At 43.6% G+C, this 18,861-nt stretch overlaps 1 protein-coding gene across 1 annotated transcript; it reads left to right on the top strand.

Moving 5' to 3' along the window:
• Positions 1-798: 798 nt before the first annotated feature.
• On the top strand, positions 799-13,413 carry ZNF774 (zinc finger protein 774). Its single transcript, XM_026510511.4, has 4 exons — positions 799-969; positions 2,665-2,787; positions 4,881-4,987; positions 5,972-13,413. The coding sequence occupies exons 2-4, from the start codon at positions 2,681-2,683 to the stop codon at positions 7,210-7,212; spliced, it is 1,455 nt and encodes a 484-aa protein (XP_026366296.1). The 5' UTR covers positions 799-969; positions 2,665-2,680; the 3' UTR covers positions 7,213-13,413.
• The last annotated feature ends 5,448 nt before the right edge of the window (positions 13,414-18,861 follow it).

Here is an 18,861-nt window from a genome sequence, read left to right as displayed (position 1 = left end):
CCCCCTCCCCCTCCTCCTCCCCCTCCTCCTCCCCCCTCCCCCCTCCTCCCCCTCCCCCCTCTTCCCCCTCCTCCCACTGAATCAACAAATAGGGTAGACAGGTGCGTTTTCTTCATTGTAAAGAAAGGCTTCTATAATTTTTTAGGTAGGGCCCGGCCCAAAGTGAACACTGGTTCTCACGTTAGACCCAGTAGCCTCCACAGTTTGGAACCCAGTACACATTTCCTAGACTATTTGACATCCTCGCCAGCCTCTTCTGGCTATTAACAGGCGTGCTAACCAGTGGAATTGTGATGCTAACGGAAGGGAGCAGAACGTCTGTTTTCCGCTAACGGCTTCTGCCTGGGGTTTCTTAATGCATAGTCTGAGTTGCCCTGGAACCGGCTGGCGGCAGGCACCATGCAGGCTCTGGCCCTCCGGGATGGGGGACCTGGCAGAGGAGGATCCACAAGCCCGCGGCGGTGAGGTGCCCAGCGCTTGGCAGGGGGCGAGGTGCCAGACCGCGGGAGACGCCGCCGTTGGTACATGGCTGCTCCGCGGCAGTCGGGTGAGGCTAGGAGGTTCGCGTCTGCAGATCCCTCTCTCAGCTCGAGGGAAGCAGTTCCCGCGGGAGGAAGAATTGGGTTTAGTTCTTGCCACCGCTCGGACCTGGGTATCCCAGGACTCCGAGTCCTTTGAGGTCTTGTTCGAGACTACATTTCCCAGAGGGCCGCGCGGTGATTGAAAGTTCTACCAGCCTATGGAAGAACGAGGCTTCTGTCGCAGAAAATGAGGACCCAATGGTAAGGGGATAGGGGCGGTGTTTTCCGGCTGCGGGCTGTCGAGCCTAGAGTCCCACCTGTGTCCCCACAGCCCTGTCACGAATCCCGTTCGGGTTCAGGGAGGGACCGCCTCAGCGTTGTGGGCCGGGTGCGGCTCGGCGGTGAACGACTCTCACTTCCTGCTCCATCCCCGGTTGGCCCCGGGGCGGTGAGTGATGCGGGGAAGGAAACCGCAGCGATAGCCTGGGAGCTGCTGAGGGGCGTGGAGGGGACTCGCCCGCCGCTGCGATGTGGTCCCTGCCAGGTTCCCGTGCTCCCCTTTCGGAGCCCGCGGGGTTTGCTGAAGAGTGGGGAGAGGTGGCTGCGGCTTTCTGTGCCGTCGTCCGGACAGCCCATCCTCTCGACCAATGTTCTTGCTCCTCGGTGGTGGTCGCCGGGCTTCAGCTTAGTGCTGTGACCCTGTGACCGCGGCGCCCTGATTAGGGCCTCCAGCACTGCCAGGGGAAGGCGGGGGGACGGGTGTCGGCCCACCCGTGCCGTCATGTCCCTATTAATAACCCCAGCGAACAAACTGGTGCTGCTCACAATGGCACTTAGTCACAGCACCTCTGCGCTCTGGGGCCTGCGGGGTCACCTGTCGGGGTGGGGGTGGGGGTGGGGGGCAGGAGCCGGGGTGAGGAACAAGGTTTCTGTGACTGTGGCTCTGAACCCCCTCAGTCCCCTGTCTCCTGCAAGTGGGCCCTGCAGTTGTGTTTCCTAATGGATGTAGAAATAAAATTTATGCTCAAAACTTACCTCCTAATGACATTATTTTAATCCAGAGAAATGAAATATATAAATATATCTCTGCGGTGTTTAGGTCCTTCAAAATTCAGTACTTTATGAATGATCAATGGCAATGTGTGGAAATGCACAAATATTTCCATGAAAAGTGTGTCTTCTAGTAGTACCCAGGTGCTTTGATTGGCGAGACAAGAAACGGGCAAAGAGTTAAGCTTCCTCACTCCAGTCTGGTCCATTGTCCACTGAAATGCAGAATTTTTTGTAGCAGGTTCAGCTGGCTGACTTGTGTTTGTTTCTATTGGAAACGCTTTAAGCCACTCCCATCCCCCCAAAACCATAAAAGACCCCAAAACAAAACAAAAAAACCCATTATATTTCTTTGTGACTCCTAATGCCTTACAACATATGACTGAATAAATTACTGATCCATCCAGTAATCTCACCATCACCTTCCAAATAATTTTTTCTTGATACTGCTGCTGTCAGTTTTATCAATGTATTAATGATTGTTTTCAGGCCCCATGGGTTTTGTTTTGTGCTTATCTTCATTAAATTTTACTTCATTTTACAGCTTATCCGTGTCTTTTTAAATCTCATTTCTGATTCCATTAAACCTTGAAATAGAATGGTACCCAGGGATTTGCGTAGTCTGAGGTTGACACCGAATCTACGAGCCAGGAAAAGTCAGCTGTTCTCATAACTAATACGAGTATAATGAAGTCTACAATTTCCTAGCTTGCTGAGGAAAATGTAGCTGGAGAGCTTTTCACAAATCAAGTCATCCCGGCACATTCTCTTCTTTGTTTATCTTGTCCATCATGGACAATTTAGTCCTCAAAAAGTTAATGTTTCCAAAGACTGAGGGTTCTGTAGGTGTGTTTGGGAGCTCCAGGCCTCACTTCGTGATGTGAGTGTTGGCCAAGGGAAGAATGACGTAAAAACAACAAGAAAAGCAACCCTTCGGTGGTTGACAGAATTTACCTCACTGCTATTCTAGGCGGGGGGCGGGGGGGGGGGTTCTTTGGGTATACTGGTGGCCGCTGGGGCTGTCTTTTGGTTTTGAGACAATGGTTAGAATGTCCAGAGAGCTTTTGACGCATACTGGGGTCTCTTGCTTTAGGAACTGATGACTCTTAATGATGTGGCTGGGGACTTCAGGGAAGAGTGGGTTACCTGGACACCGCCTAGAGAATCCTCTTCAGGGATACCACCCAACACAGTTAGAAGAATGGGCTCTCAAAGGGTAAGGCTGCTACTCTCCTTTAGATTTCAGACTTAGATATTGTGAGAGGGTCCAGGTCTGAGCAGTCTCAAGGGACGTTGGTCTCTTAGACCTCCAGCTCTTTGTGAGAGTATTTGTTGCCTCCCTGGCAGAAAAAGAATAACTTCCACTTTTTTTTTTTTAAATGACTTTCATTTTTATGGCACTTTATGGCTCACAGATATCTTTGATATTTATTGTCTTGTTAATATCTCACCATAACCCTTTGATGTGGGTATTATCACCCCCCTCTTTCAGGTTAGGACCCTGAGACTCAAAGTTAAATGGCAGAGGTGAGAGTCCAACCCAGGTCTTTGTGGCAAAGGGGGAGCTGCGTTTTTTCCTGTCACTTCAAAAACAGACAAAACAAACCTCTAGTGCTCTTTCTGAAATGCAATGGCTTCCCCTTCTCCTTGCTTTACTTCATAGGTAATATACGCCCCTTGAAGCAAAAGAGAGACAAAATGAAAACCGAAGACTGAAGAGTTACTGTCCTTCTAGCCATTGTTTTGAGCATATATGTAATTAACAAAAACAAAAGAAAAAAATTGGGATCCTACTTGTATGTTTGATTGTGCATCTTACTTTTTTACACATTGTATTGTGACTATATTTTGACAATAAATAGTTTTCTATACATTGCTTAAAATAACCACTTAGAAATTTATTGAATGGAATATAACAATTTACATTTGATTGAACCATATATGTGACCATTTTTAAATCACTTTTTAACTTATACAATGGCAATTTCATATGGCTTAATCAAATATGATTATTCCTTTGTCATGGGACATTTAGGTCATTTCCAGATCTTCACCAGTATTGTGATGACCATCTCTTAGCTAACTGTCTTTCTTTTTTAGGTCTTGTTTATTAAAGTATAATTAGTTAGTAATTTGCTATCTTTTGCACAACTTTTTTTTAAGTTTTATTTATTTATTTTTGTCATCTCCACCCCCAACATGGAGCTCAAACTCACAACCCTCAGATCAAGAGTCACATGCTCTTTTGACTGAGCCAACCAGGCATCCCACAACCTTTTTTTTTTTTTTTAACTTTTTTTCATTTCCTTAGAATTCCCGGAATTAGAATTTCTGGATCAAAGAATAGATACATTTCTAAGGTATTTGATATTTTTGCCAAATGCCTTCCAAAAAGATTGAATTATTTACTCCTGCAAGCACTATATGAAAGTGTCCTTCTCTTTACATTTTACCTATCATGGTAGGTATTATAATTTAAGAGTCTGGGTTAAATAATAGTGACAGCTAACATTTATTGAGGACTTACCACTTAATCCTTACAACAACACTATTTGGTAGGTCTCATCATTATCCCTGGTCTACAGATGAAGACCCTGAGACACAGAGTTTAAGTCACTTTCCTGAGGTCACAGCTAGTAAGAGGAAGGGTTAAGATTGAAACTTAGGTGGTTTGTGCTCTTTGCCTCCATACTATATTGCCTAACTGTGTCAGTGTTTTTATTTGATTTCTTTGGTTAATGGTAAGCTTAAAGGTTTTCCGCATATTTATAGGCTGCGTGTGTGTGCGTGTGTGTGTGTGTGTGTGTGAATTGCCTATTTATATCCTTTGCCTGTTTTTGTTTTGTTTTTTTTCTTACAAGTGTTTGCCTTTTTCTCATGGCTGTATCTACTGTTGCCCTTCTGGGAAGAGTTTAAAGCTCACCATTATAGTCAACTTCCCCGATTCTTTCTAAGGGTGAGGTCATGGCGGCATTGTTTCTGATAAAATTATCTCTACACGGGTTTAGCCTTGTGCCTTCAGAGATGAATTATTGTGCTCACTCTAGAGTTTCTATCACCCAAGTCTGGTTGTTTTGTTGTTGTTGTTGTTTTAATGGGAGGAAAGGGGATATTTTCTCAGCCTCTTGGGGGAGATCGCCCTGCTTTATCACTCCATCACGGCGGCCCTTTCAATGAGACCAAACACACGTTAGCTTAGCATCTTCCTGGGCTTTCTCCTCTACTTACGGAAGGAGGAGGGCTTGCCTTTTTGGTCAGGCATTGTATGGTTGGTTCAGATTAATATCCTATATTCACCTTCCTGTATAGGATTTCCAGACCAAGTATAATCTCCCAGCTGGAGCAGAAAGAAGAGCCATGGGTGCTACCACTCCAAAATTTTGAGGCAAGGAAGATCCTAAGGGAAAGTCACACGGGTGAGATGTGGATATTATCCAGTGGGAGGAAATCTAGCATTTCAGCCTTGGTTTTCTTTTTTTTTTTTTTAAGATTTTGTTTTTATTTATTTGAAAGAGAGAGAGAGCATGAGAGATGGGGAGGGGCAGCGGGAGAGGGGGAAGCAGACTCCCCAATGAGCAGGGACCCCCCCCTTGTAGAGCTCGATCCCAGGACCCTGGGATCATGACCTGAGCCGAAGGCATATGCTTAACCGACTGAGCCACCCAGGCGCCATCAGTCCTTGTTTAGATGAAGAATTTGGAATGCTGCCATAGACTTTTGTTCTATTAGAAGTTTAAATTTGACTTCTTGGGCAACCAGTAATAGACCAAATAAAGTCTTCATTTTCTTTTATTTAAGTAAACTTTATATGCCCAACATGGGGCTCGAACTGATAACCCCAAGATCAAGAGTCACATGCTCTACTGACTGAGCCAGCCAGGTGCCCTTAAAGTCTTCATTCATTTATTTTTGTTTGTTTGTTTGTTTGTTTTTAAAGATTTATTTTAGAGAGAGAGAAAGTGTGTGGGAGTGGAGGGAGGGGCAGGGGGGAGGGAGAGAGAGAATCCTCATGTAGACTCCTCGCTAAGTGTGGAGCCCCAAATGTGGCTTGATCCCATCTTTAAAAAAGGGGGGGGTTAGGAATGTATGTTTTCTATAAGCTTAAGGAACTTCAATACACTTTTCACAGAGTGAGGCACCTGGCTGACTCAATTGGTGGAGCATGTGACTCTTGATCTCTGGGTTGTGAGTTTGAGCCCCACACTGGGTGTAGAGATTACTTAAAATCTTTTTTAAAAATTAAAAAAAAAAAACTTTTCACGAAGTGAAAACTTTACACAAAGTCAAATTAAGTGTAGTCTGTTGCCAAAGTGCTAATCTCAATCTTTCTTACTGCCTTCTGATGTTTTTTCCTGATAAGTGGTTAACTTTGTTCCCTGTTACTTTTGTTAATTTTTCAGACTTTGAGAATCAGGTGACAAAACTCAATCAGGACATTTCAGAAGCAGCAGAACAATGTGGAACATCCTCAGAAAGGGCCAATAAAGATATTTCTCATACTCCTAGATGGGGAGAAAACTGGGAGAGGGACCTTGAATTAGAAGGGCAACGTGGAACCCTACCAGGAGAGGGCCAGCTGGAGCCCCTTCCACAGGAGAAAGATTTAAACAAGCTGCTGGATGGATATGTAGGAAAGAAGCCTGTGTGTGCAGAATGCGGAAAAAGCTTTAACCAGAGCTCCTATCTCATAAGACACCTAAGAACCCATACTGGCGAGAGGCCTTATAAATGCATCGAGTGTGGGAAAGGCTTCAAACAGAGTTCAGACCTTGTCACCCATCGCAGAACACACACAGGAGAGAAACCCTACCAGTGCAGCGGGTGTGAGAAAAAATTCAGCGACAGCTCTACGCTCATCAAACATCAGAGAACCCACACAGGTGAGAGACCCTATGAGTGCCCAGAGTGTGGGAAAACCTTTGGGCGGAAGCCACACCTCATAATGCACCAAAGAACCCACACAGGAGAGAAGCCCTACACGTGTCTCGAGTGCCATAAAAGCTTTAGTCGAAGCTCAAACTTCATCACCCATCAGAGGACCCACACAGGAGTGAAGCCTTATAGGTGTAGTGACTGTGGGGAAAGTTTTAGCCAGAGCTCAGACTTGGTTAAACACCAACGAACCCACACAGGAGAACGGCCCTTTAAGTGTCCAGAGTGTGGGAAGGGCTTTAGAGATAGTTCTCACTTTGTAGCACACATGAGTACTCACTCAGGAGAAAGGCCTTTCAGCTGTCCTTACTGCCACAAAAGTTTCAGTCAGAGCTCACACCTGGTCACGCACCAGAGGACACACACAGGTGAGAGGCCATTTAAGTGTGACAACTGTGGGAAGGGATTTGCCGACAGCTCTGCCCTCATAAAACACCAACGGATCCACACGGGGGAAAGACCCTACAAATGTGGCGAGTGTGGGAAGAGCTTCAACCAGAGCTCCCATTTCATTACCCATCAACGAATCCACTTAGGAGACAGACCCTATCACTGTCCTGAGTGTGGCAAAACTTTCAATCAGCGTTCTCATTTTCTCACACACCAGAGAACACATACAGGAGAAAAACCTTTCCACTGCAGTAGATGTGATAAGAGCTTCCGTCAGAAAGCACATCTCTTATGCCATCAAAATACTCATTTGATCTAGGAAGTGGTTTGTAGTGGTTCTTCTGCCCCTTTCCAGATTTTCATTTCTGTTGTCTCCAGGTGCTCCATTATAGAGAACATGGGCATCAGTGGCTCAAGTTGGGCCCTGGTCTGTCCTCTGTCTTTTCCTATGCTTTAATGGTGAGGATAAACCTATAGGCCACAAATAATGTTTTGAACACAAAAGGCATTCCTTCAGTGTTTTTAACTGACCTTAGGGAAATGTGAGTTTGATGGTTGATGCTTGGTTGCTAAAAGAGGGTGAGATACATGTGCCTACATTATCACTATTAATGATTAATATTTGAGATCTTATAAGCCCTCAGTACGTATAACACCTGGCCCTTAAAAGACCCTCAATACACTTATTAGCCTTAAGACTCAATAAGGAATTCATTAGTGCAGCCCCACAAGCCCAGAACTTGCAAGAAATTAGATTGCAACTAGAGGAGTTGGGGTGTGAACACACAGATTTCATAACACAGAAAACACTCTCCCTAGCCAGTGCTATGCAGACATTAGTCACCAGATGTCTCATTGCCATGACAAGGCAGAATTCTCCTAGAGGATGTTTGTGGTCTTGTGACTTCAAGGCTGAAAGAATTTCAGAAGCTCTTTGTACAGCAGCAAATGAGGTACTCCCACTGGAGGTTTGCTGCCATCCGAGGCATAGAAAATACCCCCGATGAGCAAGCCAGAGGGAGCTGGAAGAGGACTGTAAAACTATGGAAGCAAAATTGCTGAGACGTTAAATGTTACAGGGATCCTTCTTGGCATTTAGCTGAAGGAAACAACTCCTGTTTTCTAATTGCCTGGGTCACGGGCCCTTTAGTTTTAAGTTAATGCAACTCTGATTTTTTTAGAGTCATTCATTTTATGCACTAGTACATTCCTATATGTAACGGAAATAAATTGAGGGAAGGCAGTGTGTTGGAAAGAACACTGACTTCATTGAGAAGGTGAGGTGTTTGACCACTGGCCCTGACATTTAATTTGGCCAGACTTTACCTTCTCTCAGCCTCTACCTTACCTACCTCACAAGGTTGTTGTGAGGATCTAATGCACATGCGCAGACACACACACACACACACACACACACAAGCACTTTGTTGTTAAATTATAAAGTAATAATGTCTCTAAAGTTCAGTGTTCTAGTATTGTTGGAAATGTCTTTCCTCCAAGGAACTCTGGCTAATATTTCTCCAGGTATCACCTTTTCTCTCATAATAACAGATTTCTTTCTTTACCTGTTGAAAACCTAAGGCCCGAAATCGCTGAACAACGCAGTTTGGGTCACACGGGGGACAGAAGAGCCAAAATTTGGCTGTCAGTCTTCTCTACAACAGCACAGAACGGATCAGCTCTGAGATTTGCTAGAGTGTCTCTGAGACACTACATGTAGGACTGGATGCCCCATGTTATAGACATCAACCCATTTTGAATTTGGAAATGATGCAGGGATGTAGCCTAAGTTCCAGGGAGCTTACAGGATCCTGTGCTGGGGAGTGGAAGGGGAAAGGGCAGACAAAAGTGATTAAAGAGGGAGCTGGGTGTGTCACACTGGAAGAGAAAAGTGATCTGAAGGTATTCTTCTTTCAAGCCTTCCTATGGCAATTCAGACTAAATGATTACCTGAGCCTTGGAACAAGAGTTCATTCTCTTTCATTATATGGAATGCTGTTCGAGTGCAACCCAGGGGGATAGAACTCAGCTGATAACCTAAACTCTGTCTTTGAAAGAGTAATTAGATTCTAAAAATCTGGTTAATCCAGTGCAGAGGTTCTCAAAATGTGAGCCCAGACCAGTAGCATTAGTGTCACCTGGGAACTTGCTTGAAGTGCACATTCTAAGTTCCCACCCCAGAGCTGCTGAATCAGAAACAAGGCGTGGGGCTCAGCAATATCGGTTTTAATAAGCCCTCCAGGCGACGGTGATGCATGCTCTGAGTTTGAGAACCACTGCTTTAAAAGGTGTCTCTTCTATTAAACGTAGCCACAATACTATTATTACTCCTGAAAGAAATGAGCAGGGATTCACAGTGTCATCAAATAGTTCAGTCAATGTTCACATGTCCCCAGTTATGTTTTTTGCTTTTGTTGTTGTTTTTTAGTTTGTTTGACTCAAAATCCAAATAAGGTCTCTGTATCAACTGGTTGGTATGTTCCTTACAAGTCTTGATCTGAAGTTCTCCCCCTTCTTCCTCTCTCTGTTCTTTCCTTGTAACTTATTTGTTGAAGAAACCTGGTTGTCCTGTAATGTTCCCCCAGCTCTGTGTTTGGCCAATTCCATCTTCTGGGGTCCTTTAACATTCTCCTCTCTCCTCTGCTTCCTTTTTTTTTTTTTAAAGGTTTTATTTCTTTAAAATAATCTTTATGCCCAAAATGGGGCTTGAACTCACAATCCCAAGATCAAGAGCCACATGCTCCACTGACTGAGCCAGCCAGGCGCCCCTACTCTGCTTTCCTAATATTGGTGTTTGGATCTGTAAATATGACAGATTCAGATTTTGAGGGATAAGAATACTCCATAGTGATCTTGTGTCCTTCTGCCAGGAGATACATAGTGTTATTTTGTCTCATGATGTTAGCAGCCATTGATAAGCCCTTATTTCATTTGGATTTGCCAGATGGTGATGTTTTATTTCCATAATTTATTCCTTCTTCATTTATTAGCTGGAATATTTCTACAAAGAGAACTCCCTCTTCCCAACTCTTTGGTTTCCCCAAGGTACGATTTGTATAGGAACACTAGCTAATTTTTGTTTTTGTTTTTTTTAAGATTTATTTATTTATTTGAGAGAGAGAGACAGAGAGTGAGCAGAGGGAGAGGGATACAAGGAGACTCCCCACTGAGTGGGGAGCCCGACATGGGGCTCAATCCCAGGACCCCAAGATCATGGCCTGAGCCAATATCAAGAGTCAGACACTTAGGGGCACCTGGGTGGCTCAGTCAGTGAAGTGTCTGCCTTTGGCTCAGGTCACGATCTTGGGGTCCTAGGATTAAGCCCTGTGTTTGAGGGGGGTCCCTGCTTAGTGGGGAGCCTGTTTCTCCCTCTTCCTCTGCCCCTCCCCCTGCTCATGCTCTCTCTCTCTCTCTCTCTCAAATAAATAAAATCTTAAAAAAAGAAAGTTGGACACTTAACCAATGGAGCCACACAGGTACCCCCACACTAGCTGGTTTATTAGAATTCCTTCAGCTTTTAAATATCACTGCCTGAATTTCAGCCTTCATGCCCTAGATTTCTGAGCTCCTTCCCATGAGGGACTGTTTCTGGACATTTGTAACTGCATAAATCTCACAACTTTCATAATGTAGTCCTTTGTTTTTCTCCTGCCTTACTCCCCTCCAGTTTGTCCAGTTCCCCCATGAAACAATGTGCTAAAAAGTTCAGTAAATACTTGAATGATTCCTTAGTCAGAGATGGACTCCAACTTGCCAGTTCATACTCGCCAATACTATCCTGGCCTGAAGCAGAAGAGGCCACGTCCCTATTAGCAGGGAATGACTCCGCCTCCCTTTTATGATAATATGAGAGTATACCGTCTTCACTTCTTTTATCTACCTAAGTATTGTTCTAAATCAAATATGATCTGTATGTTAAACAGCAGCAATAATTTGTAAAAATCAGATGAGAAGGTAAGGGAAAAGCCTGGCTGGCAGAGGTAAGGGGTAATTTATGTGAAATCCAGGGCTACCATCTCCCCAGGGGTAAAGTGTTTTTGTCCAGGGGTAGGATGTAGAATGAGAAAGTACAGAGTTGAGTATGATATCCCGCAGAAGAGACATTCTGAGAATTTTACACTGGGTTAAATGGAAGATGTCTTGAAAGGATATCCCATAAGAAGGAGCCAATTAGGGGCACCTGGGTGGCTCAGTCTGTTAAGCCTCTGACTCTTATTTCAGCTCAGGTCTTGATCTCAGGGTTGTGGGATTGAGCCCCACGTGGGCCTCCACACTCAGTGAGGAGTCTGCTTGAATTCTCTCCCTCTCCCTCTGCCTCTCCCCCTACTCACTCTTGTTCTCTCTAAAATAAATGGATACATCTAAAAAAAAAAAAAAAAAAGGAGCCAATTAGGGACTTGGAGGGACACAAAGCTGCGTTATTAAAGACAAGCAGCATAACCCTGAACGCAGCAGGGAGTGTGGTGTGTGCTCATTGTCTGTAAGGAACCCTGCGTTTAGGGGACAGGATGTGGAAGCAGCACAGAATCAGGGGTCAGGGGACCCAGTTTCTGGTTTCGATGCAGTTATTTACTAGCCAACTCTCCTTGGACAAGTCAGTTGATCACCCTAGGCTTCAGGCTATCAGTTAAATCAGAAAAAGATCCTCCCGGCTGTAACACTTTACACATTTGGGGCTCTCGCAGTCCCCAGTGCCGTCTGATGTGGTCGCGGGCTCTTCTGCATGTGCACCTTGATGCTCTGGGGAGGACAAAAGCAAGCAGCCCATGGCCTGGGTCCCTCTCCATCTCCCACTCAGCCCTCTCTAGGTCTTGGAAGAGAGTCAAAACCTCATTGCCAGGGATGCCTGGCTGGTTTGGTCAGTAGATCATGTGACTCTTGATCTCAGGGTCGTGAGTTCCAGCCCCACGTTGGGCGAAGAGCATACAGAGAAAAACAAAAAACAAACAATCCCCTCCCCCGATACACACCTCATTGCTGCCAGTAATTAGCACATTACCTGCAAACTAAAGACCTCTCCAGGCTCCAGCCTCTCCTATCCCTACTTCCTAACAATGTAACAGACACACATCACTGGTTTGTCATATACTGAGTCTTTTTCTATTACCTTGTTTTTGATGTTGTGTGTCTACAAATATGTCTGTCCTGTAAGATGTGAGCTCTTCAGGGGCAGTGTGTGACTTGCTTTGTGGCTCTGTCACTCACACACACACACACACACACACACACACACACAGAGCCGCAAGCAGGAATGTTTAAATGCTATTGGTGAGAGTTGAGGTACCTGACTTTCCATATTTTCCCGTTGTTTCTACCCTATGATTGGGCCATTGGCTTCTTGCACATGGTCCACACTTCCTCTCTCCATCACTTCAAAATTCACGTCCTCAAAGCCCTACCAATTTTACCTCTCCGATTCCTCTCAAACGTATGTCAGACCCCCATCCACTGCCACTCCCCAGCTCCAAACCACCACCATCCTCTTTTCTGAACTCCTGCCCTCGTCTCCTAATTGATCTCCCTGATATTGTTTTTGCTCTAATTCCTTCTCATAAAAACCAAAATAATCATTTAAAATCCTAAATCTAATCACATCACCTATCTGCTTAAAAGCCTGCAGCTTCCCATTGCTTTTAGGATAAAAACCCAAATCTTTAACCAGACCAAGACCCCCCTTGGTCTAACATCCCCCCACCCTGAGCCACCTCTGATATCACCTTCCTTCTCACGTTCCCTCCATTCCTTGATCACACCAAGGTTGTGCACACCTTAGAGCCTTGGTCCTAACAGATACCTCTGCCCAGAATGTTCCTTGCCTACATCTTTGCTTCGGTTCCTATTTGTCAGCCAGCTCTCAGCCTGAAACTCACTTCCTTGCAGAGACTTTCCCTGACTGTCCCATCTAAGTTAGTCCTCTTGTCCCCGCACTCACTATCCCATTAGCCGTATTGTCATTGTCATCCATACACCTGACTGATAGCTTCTCGTTTATTGCTTGTTTGGGTAAGCTCCATGATAGGAGGGAGCCACTTCTCTTGTTTACCATTCTCTTCCCAACACCTAAAATAGTGTCTGACATGTAGTAGGGGGTCAATAAATGCTCACTAGATGGATTAATGGATACATACTCACAGGCAAGGAACTTGTTGTGTTGAAAAAGTAACAGTGTAAAAAGTAACAAAGCTGGACAGGTGAGTGAGGGTCACACCAAGAAAGCTCTTAGTTGCCAAACTGAGGATTTCAGATATTATTCTCTGGGACAGGGGGTGTCACAGATGGTCCAGTAGAGGCCAGTCATGATCGGCGGCTGAGGAAATTTGATTTGGCAGCTGTATGTAAGTTATATTACAGAGAGAGAAACTGAAGACAATGAGACGATCTACGATATAGTGTTTATAGCATCATGTCTGGCCCACAATAAGTCTCCAACAAGCGACTGGCATCATTGAGGACCATGGCAGACACTGGGAAACACCAGAACAAGAAGGCAAGATCATTAAATCTTATTTCTACCTTAAAAGAATTCTTCCTAGACCTATTATTATATTCCTTCCCTTCCTTTGTGTGTGTGTGTGTGTGTGTGTGTGTGTGTGTGTGTGTGTGTCAAACTTCCACCCATATGTAGCTATTCTCAGGGCTGTCATGTCTAGTCTCTTTTGATAGGGCTTCCCACCCCCAGCATGCCTTTGGCTTAGATTTCTCTTTCTCCCTTGTTTGCAAGTCACAAAGCTGCTGCCTCTGCCCTGCTTTCCCTCTTTTAAAACTGTAAAAGCACCACGTGCTTTCTTTAAAAATTTCCATAAATACAGAACTGCCCAAAGTAAAAAAATAAATAAATAAAAAATGGAGGGGTCCCTGGCTGTCTCAGTCAGGAGAGTGTGCAACTCTTGATCTTGAGGTTATGGGTTTGAGCCCCATGTTGGGTATAGAGATTACTAAAAAAAACCACATAAACCTATAAAAATTAAATAAAAGAAAAGTACTGGCCCCTGAGTGTTTTTTTTTTTAAGATTTTATTTATTTATTTATTTATTTGAGAGAGAGGGAGAGTGATCACAAGCAGAGAGGAGGGGCAGAGGGAGAAAGAGAAGCAGACTCCCCACCGAGCAGGGAGCCCCTTGCGGGATTCGATCCCAGGACCTGGGATCATGGCCTGAGCCAAAGGCAGACGCTTAACTGACTGAGCCACCCAGGAACCCCTGGCTCCTGAGTGTTTAAAAAAATATATAGAAATGCCTTGTCTCTTCCTCATTCCCAGCTCCAATTTCACGACCCAGATTTTAACTCTGTAATAGCCCTGCAAGCCAAGTCTTGTTTCTGGCTCCCCTTCTCCGCCCCTGCTGCCATCATCTGAACTAAAGGGATGGTTTTCCATCTGGCCACCTTGACTCTTCCCTTCAGTTCAGTGCAACAAACATTTACTGAGCGCTTACTACACACCAAGTCCTACACTAGACCCTGGAGGTACAAAGACAAGACAGTGAAGAGGTCCACACGTAAGAGCCCTTGAACTCTGAGCAAGTTACCAACTCTTTCTGACCCTTATTTCCTTACCTGCAAAATGAGAATAATCCCAGTACCTTCTTCGTGGGGTTGAGTGGGGATCGATGAGATGACACACAGAAAACTCTCTGTGTAGTACCTGCTTTTATCTGCTCCATAAATGTCAATGACAACAATGATAATGATGATAATCTTCACCTTGGAGGAGTTTATAGTTTAATGGGGAGACTTGAAGAATAAGAATTATCTAGGGGCGCCTGGCTGGCTCAGTAGGTGGAGCATGTGATTCTTGACCTTGGGGCTGTAGATTCCAGCCCCACGTTGAGTGTAGAGATTGCTTTTTTTTTTTATTTTTTTAATTTAATTTTATTTTTTCTAAAAGATTTTATTAATTTGACAGAGAGAGAGACAGCCAGCAAGAGAGGGAACACAAGCAGGGGGAGTGGGAGAGGAAGAAGCAGGCTTTCAGCAGAGGAGCCTGATGCAGGGCTCGATCCCAGAACACCGGGATTCTGCCCTGGGCCAAAGGCAGACGCTTAACAACTGAGCCACCCAGGCGCCCCTGCTTTGGTTTTTTAAAGATTTATTCATTTATTTCACAGAGAGAGAGTGAACATGGGGGGAGGGGCAGAGGGAAAGGGAGAGAAAACCTCCAGCAGACTCCCCGCTGAGCACTGAGCTTGACTCAGGGTTCTATCCCAGGACCCTGAGATCATGACCTGAGCTGAAATCAAAAGTCCGACACCCAACCGACTCTGTCACCCAGGTGCCCTAAGTGTAGAGATTAAACAAAAAAAAAAAAAAATTTTTTTTTTTTAAAAAGAAGATTATCTAGGTGAAGAAAGATGGGAAAATATTTTTGGAAAAGAGGGGAAGAGCAATTTAACTGAAATTAAAAGGTAGAGGGGTGCCTGGCTGGCTCAGTCGGTAGAGTGTGTGACTCTTGGGGTCATGATTTCAAGCCCCACATTGGATGTAAAGATTACTTAAAAACAAAAAGAAGAAGAAGAAGAAATTAAAAGATAGAGGTAGAGTGTTAGGGGACTGAAGAGTAGGAGCTTGGACTTATCCTCTAAGAATATGTTTCAAAGCATGAGCCAAGGCCCACCTGCATTAGTCTTACCAGGGACGCTTGTTCAAAACGTAGACTTAGTGGCTCCCACCTCTGACCAGCTTGGTAAATTCACGCTGTGGAATATTACACATCCAGGAAAATGAACAAACTACAGTTACATGCATCAACACCATGAGCCTCAGAAACTCAACACTGGATGAAAAAATTAGACAAAAATACACACAGAAGGGTCAAAATACAATAAAGATAAAAACAGGCCAAACTAAACAGTATGTTGCTTCAGCAGCAGGGATAAACATACATTGTAATGAAAAGCAAAGGATTTATAAATACAAAATTCAAGGTAGAGGTTAACTGGGATGGGGAAAAAGAATGCTAAGTTTCTATTTCTTAAGCACACAGGTTTGCTCTGTATCATACTTCTTCAAGTTAAATGCGTTCCTTACATACTTTTTATTTGCAAGATATTTCACAAGGAAGAAGAAGAAGAAGAAGAAGAAAAAACAAATAGGAAACCGGAACACTCCTCCAGAGACTGAGCTTTTCCACTTAAATCTCATAAAGTAAGGGTATACTATGGAAAAAGAACAAAAAAGGAAAAAAAGACAACCCAACAACCAAGGCCTAACCAGACACCAGGCCAATCCGCACCATTCTTTCTCAATCACGACCTCATACTTTTGCATTTTTTCTTTCAGGTAAAAAACAAATCCTTATGTGTATAAACCAGTGCAAAAAAATGTCCAGAAGCTTATAGGCCCACCTTTCTATAAACAGCCAAATGTGGACCCTCTGTCTAAATGAGGTTGCCCTGCTACACTGATAATGCTCTTATGAACACTTTTTCTTCCCCGGGAAAAAAAGTGTTTCCATATTTTACATTATTTCCATAGGGTGTGAATATTTTTACAGCTCTGGTTACTTGCTGCCAAATAATTTTTGGAGCAAATTATACCAATTTACAATGCGATCAGTAATTAATGACTACCAGTTTTACCACACCCTTATCCCTGAGAAACAGTTTTGCTAATATAATAGACATGATTCTCACATCTTGTTTTAATTTGCATTTCTTTGCTAGTGAAGTTAGGCCTCTTTTTCACATGTTAGCTTCTTTCTTGTATTTTTTCAGTTGTTTGTCATTTGTGTACTTAGGACTTGGGATCAGGATCAAAAACTTAACTATTTGAGGGGTGCCTGGTTGGCTGGCTCAGTCAGTAGAGTGCGACAGTCTTGATCTTGGGGTTGTGAGTTTGAGCCCCAGGTTGAAGGTAGGGTTTACTTAAAAAGAAAAGAAAAAAAAAAAAACTTGACTATTTGACTTGGAGAAAATCACTTACATTTTTCCTGTTCCCTTCCCTTCCTCTCCCTACTATATTATTTTTTTTCACTTCATAAGTTACACATGTTCATCTTAGAAATATCAGAAAATAAAAAAGAAAACCAAAGCTGGTGGCATCACAGTTCTGGACTTCAGGCTATATTACAAAGCTGTGATCATCAAGATAGCATGGTACTGGCACAAAAACAGACACATAGATCAATGGAACAGAATAGAGACCCAGAAATGGACCCTCAACTCTACGGTCAACTCATCGACAAAGCAGGAAAGAACATCCAATGGAAAAAAGACAGTCTCTTCAACAAGTGGTTGGAAAAATTGGACAGCCACACTCAGAAGAATGAAACTGAACTGTTTTCTTACACCCTACACAAAAATAGACTCAAAATGGATGAAAAACCTAAATGTGAACAGGAATCCATCAAAATCCTAGAGGAGAATACAGGCAGGCACCTCTTTGACCTCAGCCGCAGCAACTTCGTACTAGACACATCTCTAAAGGCAAGGGGAAAAAGGCAAAAATGAACCACTGGGACTTCATCAAGATAAAAGCTTTTGCACAGCAAGGGAAACAGTAGACAAAAACCAAAAGACAACCGACAGAATGGGAGAAGATATTTGCAAATGTCTTATCAGATAAAGGGTTAGCATCCAAGATCTATAAAGAACTTACCAAACTCAACACCCAAAAAACAAACAATCCAGTCAAGAAATGGGCAGAAGACACGTACAGACATTTCTCCAAAGAAAACATACAAATGCCGACAGACACATGAGCAAATGCTCAACATCACTCAGCATCAGGGAAATACAAGTCAAAACCCCAATGGGATACCACCTCACACCAGTCAGAGTGGCTAAAATTAACAAGTCAGGAAACAATAAATGTCGGCGAGGATGAGGAGAAAGGGGAACCCTCTTACACTGCTGCTGGGAATGCAAGCTGGTACAGCCACTCTGGAAAACAGTGTAGAGGTTCCTCCAAAAGTTAAATGTAGAGCTACCCCACGACCCAGCAATTGCACTACTAGGGATTTACCCCAAAGATACAAATGTAGCGATCTGAAGGGATACCTGTACCCCAATGTTTATAGCAGCAATGTCCACAATAGCCAAACTATGGAAAGAGCCCAGATGTCCATCGACAGATAAATAGATAAAGATGTGGTTCATATACACAACGGAATATTACTCAGCCATCGAAAAACTGAAATCTTACCATTTGCAATGATATGGATGGAATTAGAGGGTACTATCCCAAGCAAAATAAGTCAATCAGAGAGAGACAATTATCATATGATTTCACTCATATGTGGAATTTAAGAAACAAAACAGAGTATCATGGGGAAGGGAGGGAAAAATAAAATAAGTTAAAATCAGAGAGGGAGATAAACCATAAGAGATTCCTAACGCTAGGAAACAAACTGAGGGTTGCTGGAGGTGTGGTGGGTGGGAGGATGGGATGCCTGGGGGATGGGCATTGAGGAAGGCATGTGATGTGATGAGCACTGGGTGTTATACCCAACTGATGAATCACTGACCTCTACCTCTGAAACTAATAATACACGATATGTTAATTAATTGAATTTAAATAAAATTTTAAAAAAGAAATATCAGAAAATACAGTTAAGCAAACAGACAAAAATGGGTAAAATTACCTGTTGTTCCTCTTAGAGACGACGACCATTTATTGCATAACCTTTTAAGCTTTTCTCTAACAAAAATAGTCACAAATGTATCACCTAATCTTTCTGAGCCTGTTTCCTCATCCATAAAATAGGACTACTTGTCTTTCAAGTTGATGATTAAATGAGCTGGCGTATGTGAAAGTGATTTATAAAGTTCAGGATGTTATATAAATGGAAGTTGCTGCGATTATGACATCAAATACTCTATTCTGCTAAGCAGAAGGACATTTCGTTCCCTGACCCAGCCTGCTCTCTCCAGTGCGGCCTCCTCTCTCTAGAGAGAATGACTTCCTGCTGCAAGTCTTCCTACGGAACAAGTACCCACTCTATTTTTCAAAAAATTCAATATGTAAGATATAG

The sequence above is a fragment of the Ursus arctos genome, unplaced genomic scaffold (assembly GCF_023065955.2).
Source record: "Ursus arctos isolate Adak ecotype North America unplaced genomic scaffold, UrsArc2.0 scaffold_28, whole genome shotgun sequence".
Lineage (NCBI taxonomy): Eukaryota > Metazoa > Chordata > Mammalia > Carnivora > Ursidae > Ursus > Ursus arctos.
This window is presented reverse-complemented; position numbering and strand designations above follow the sequence as displayed.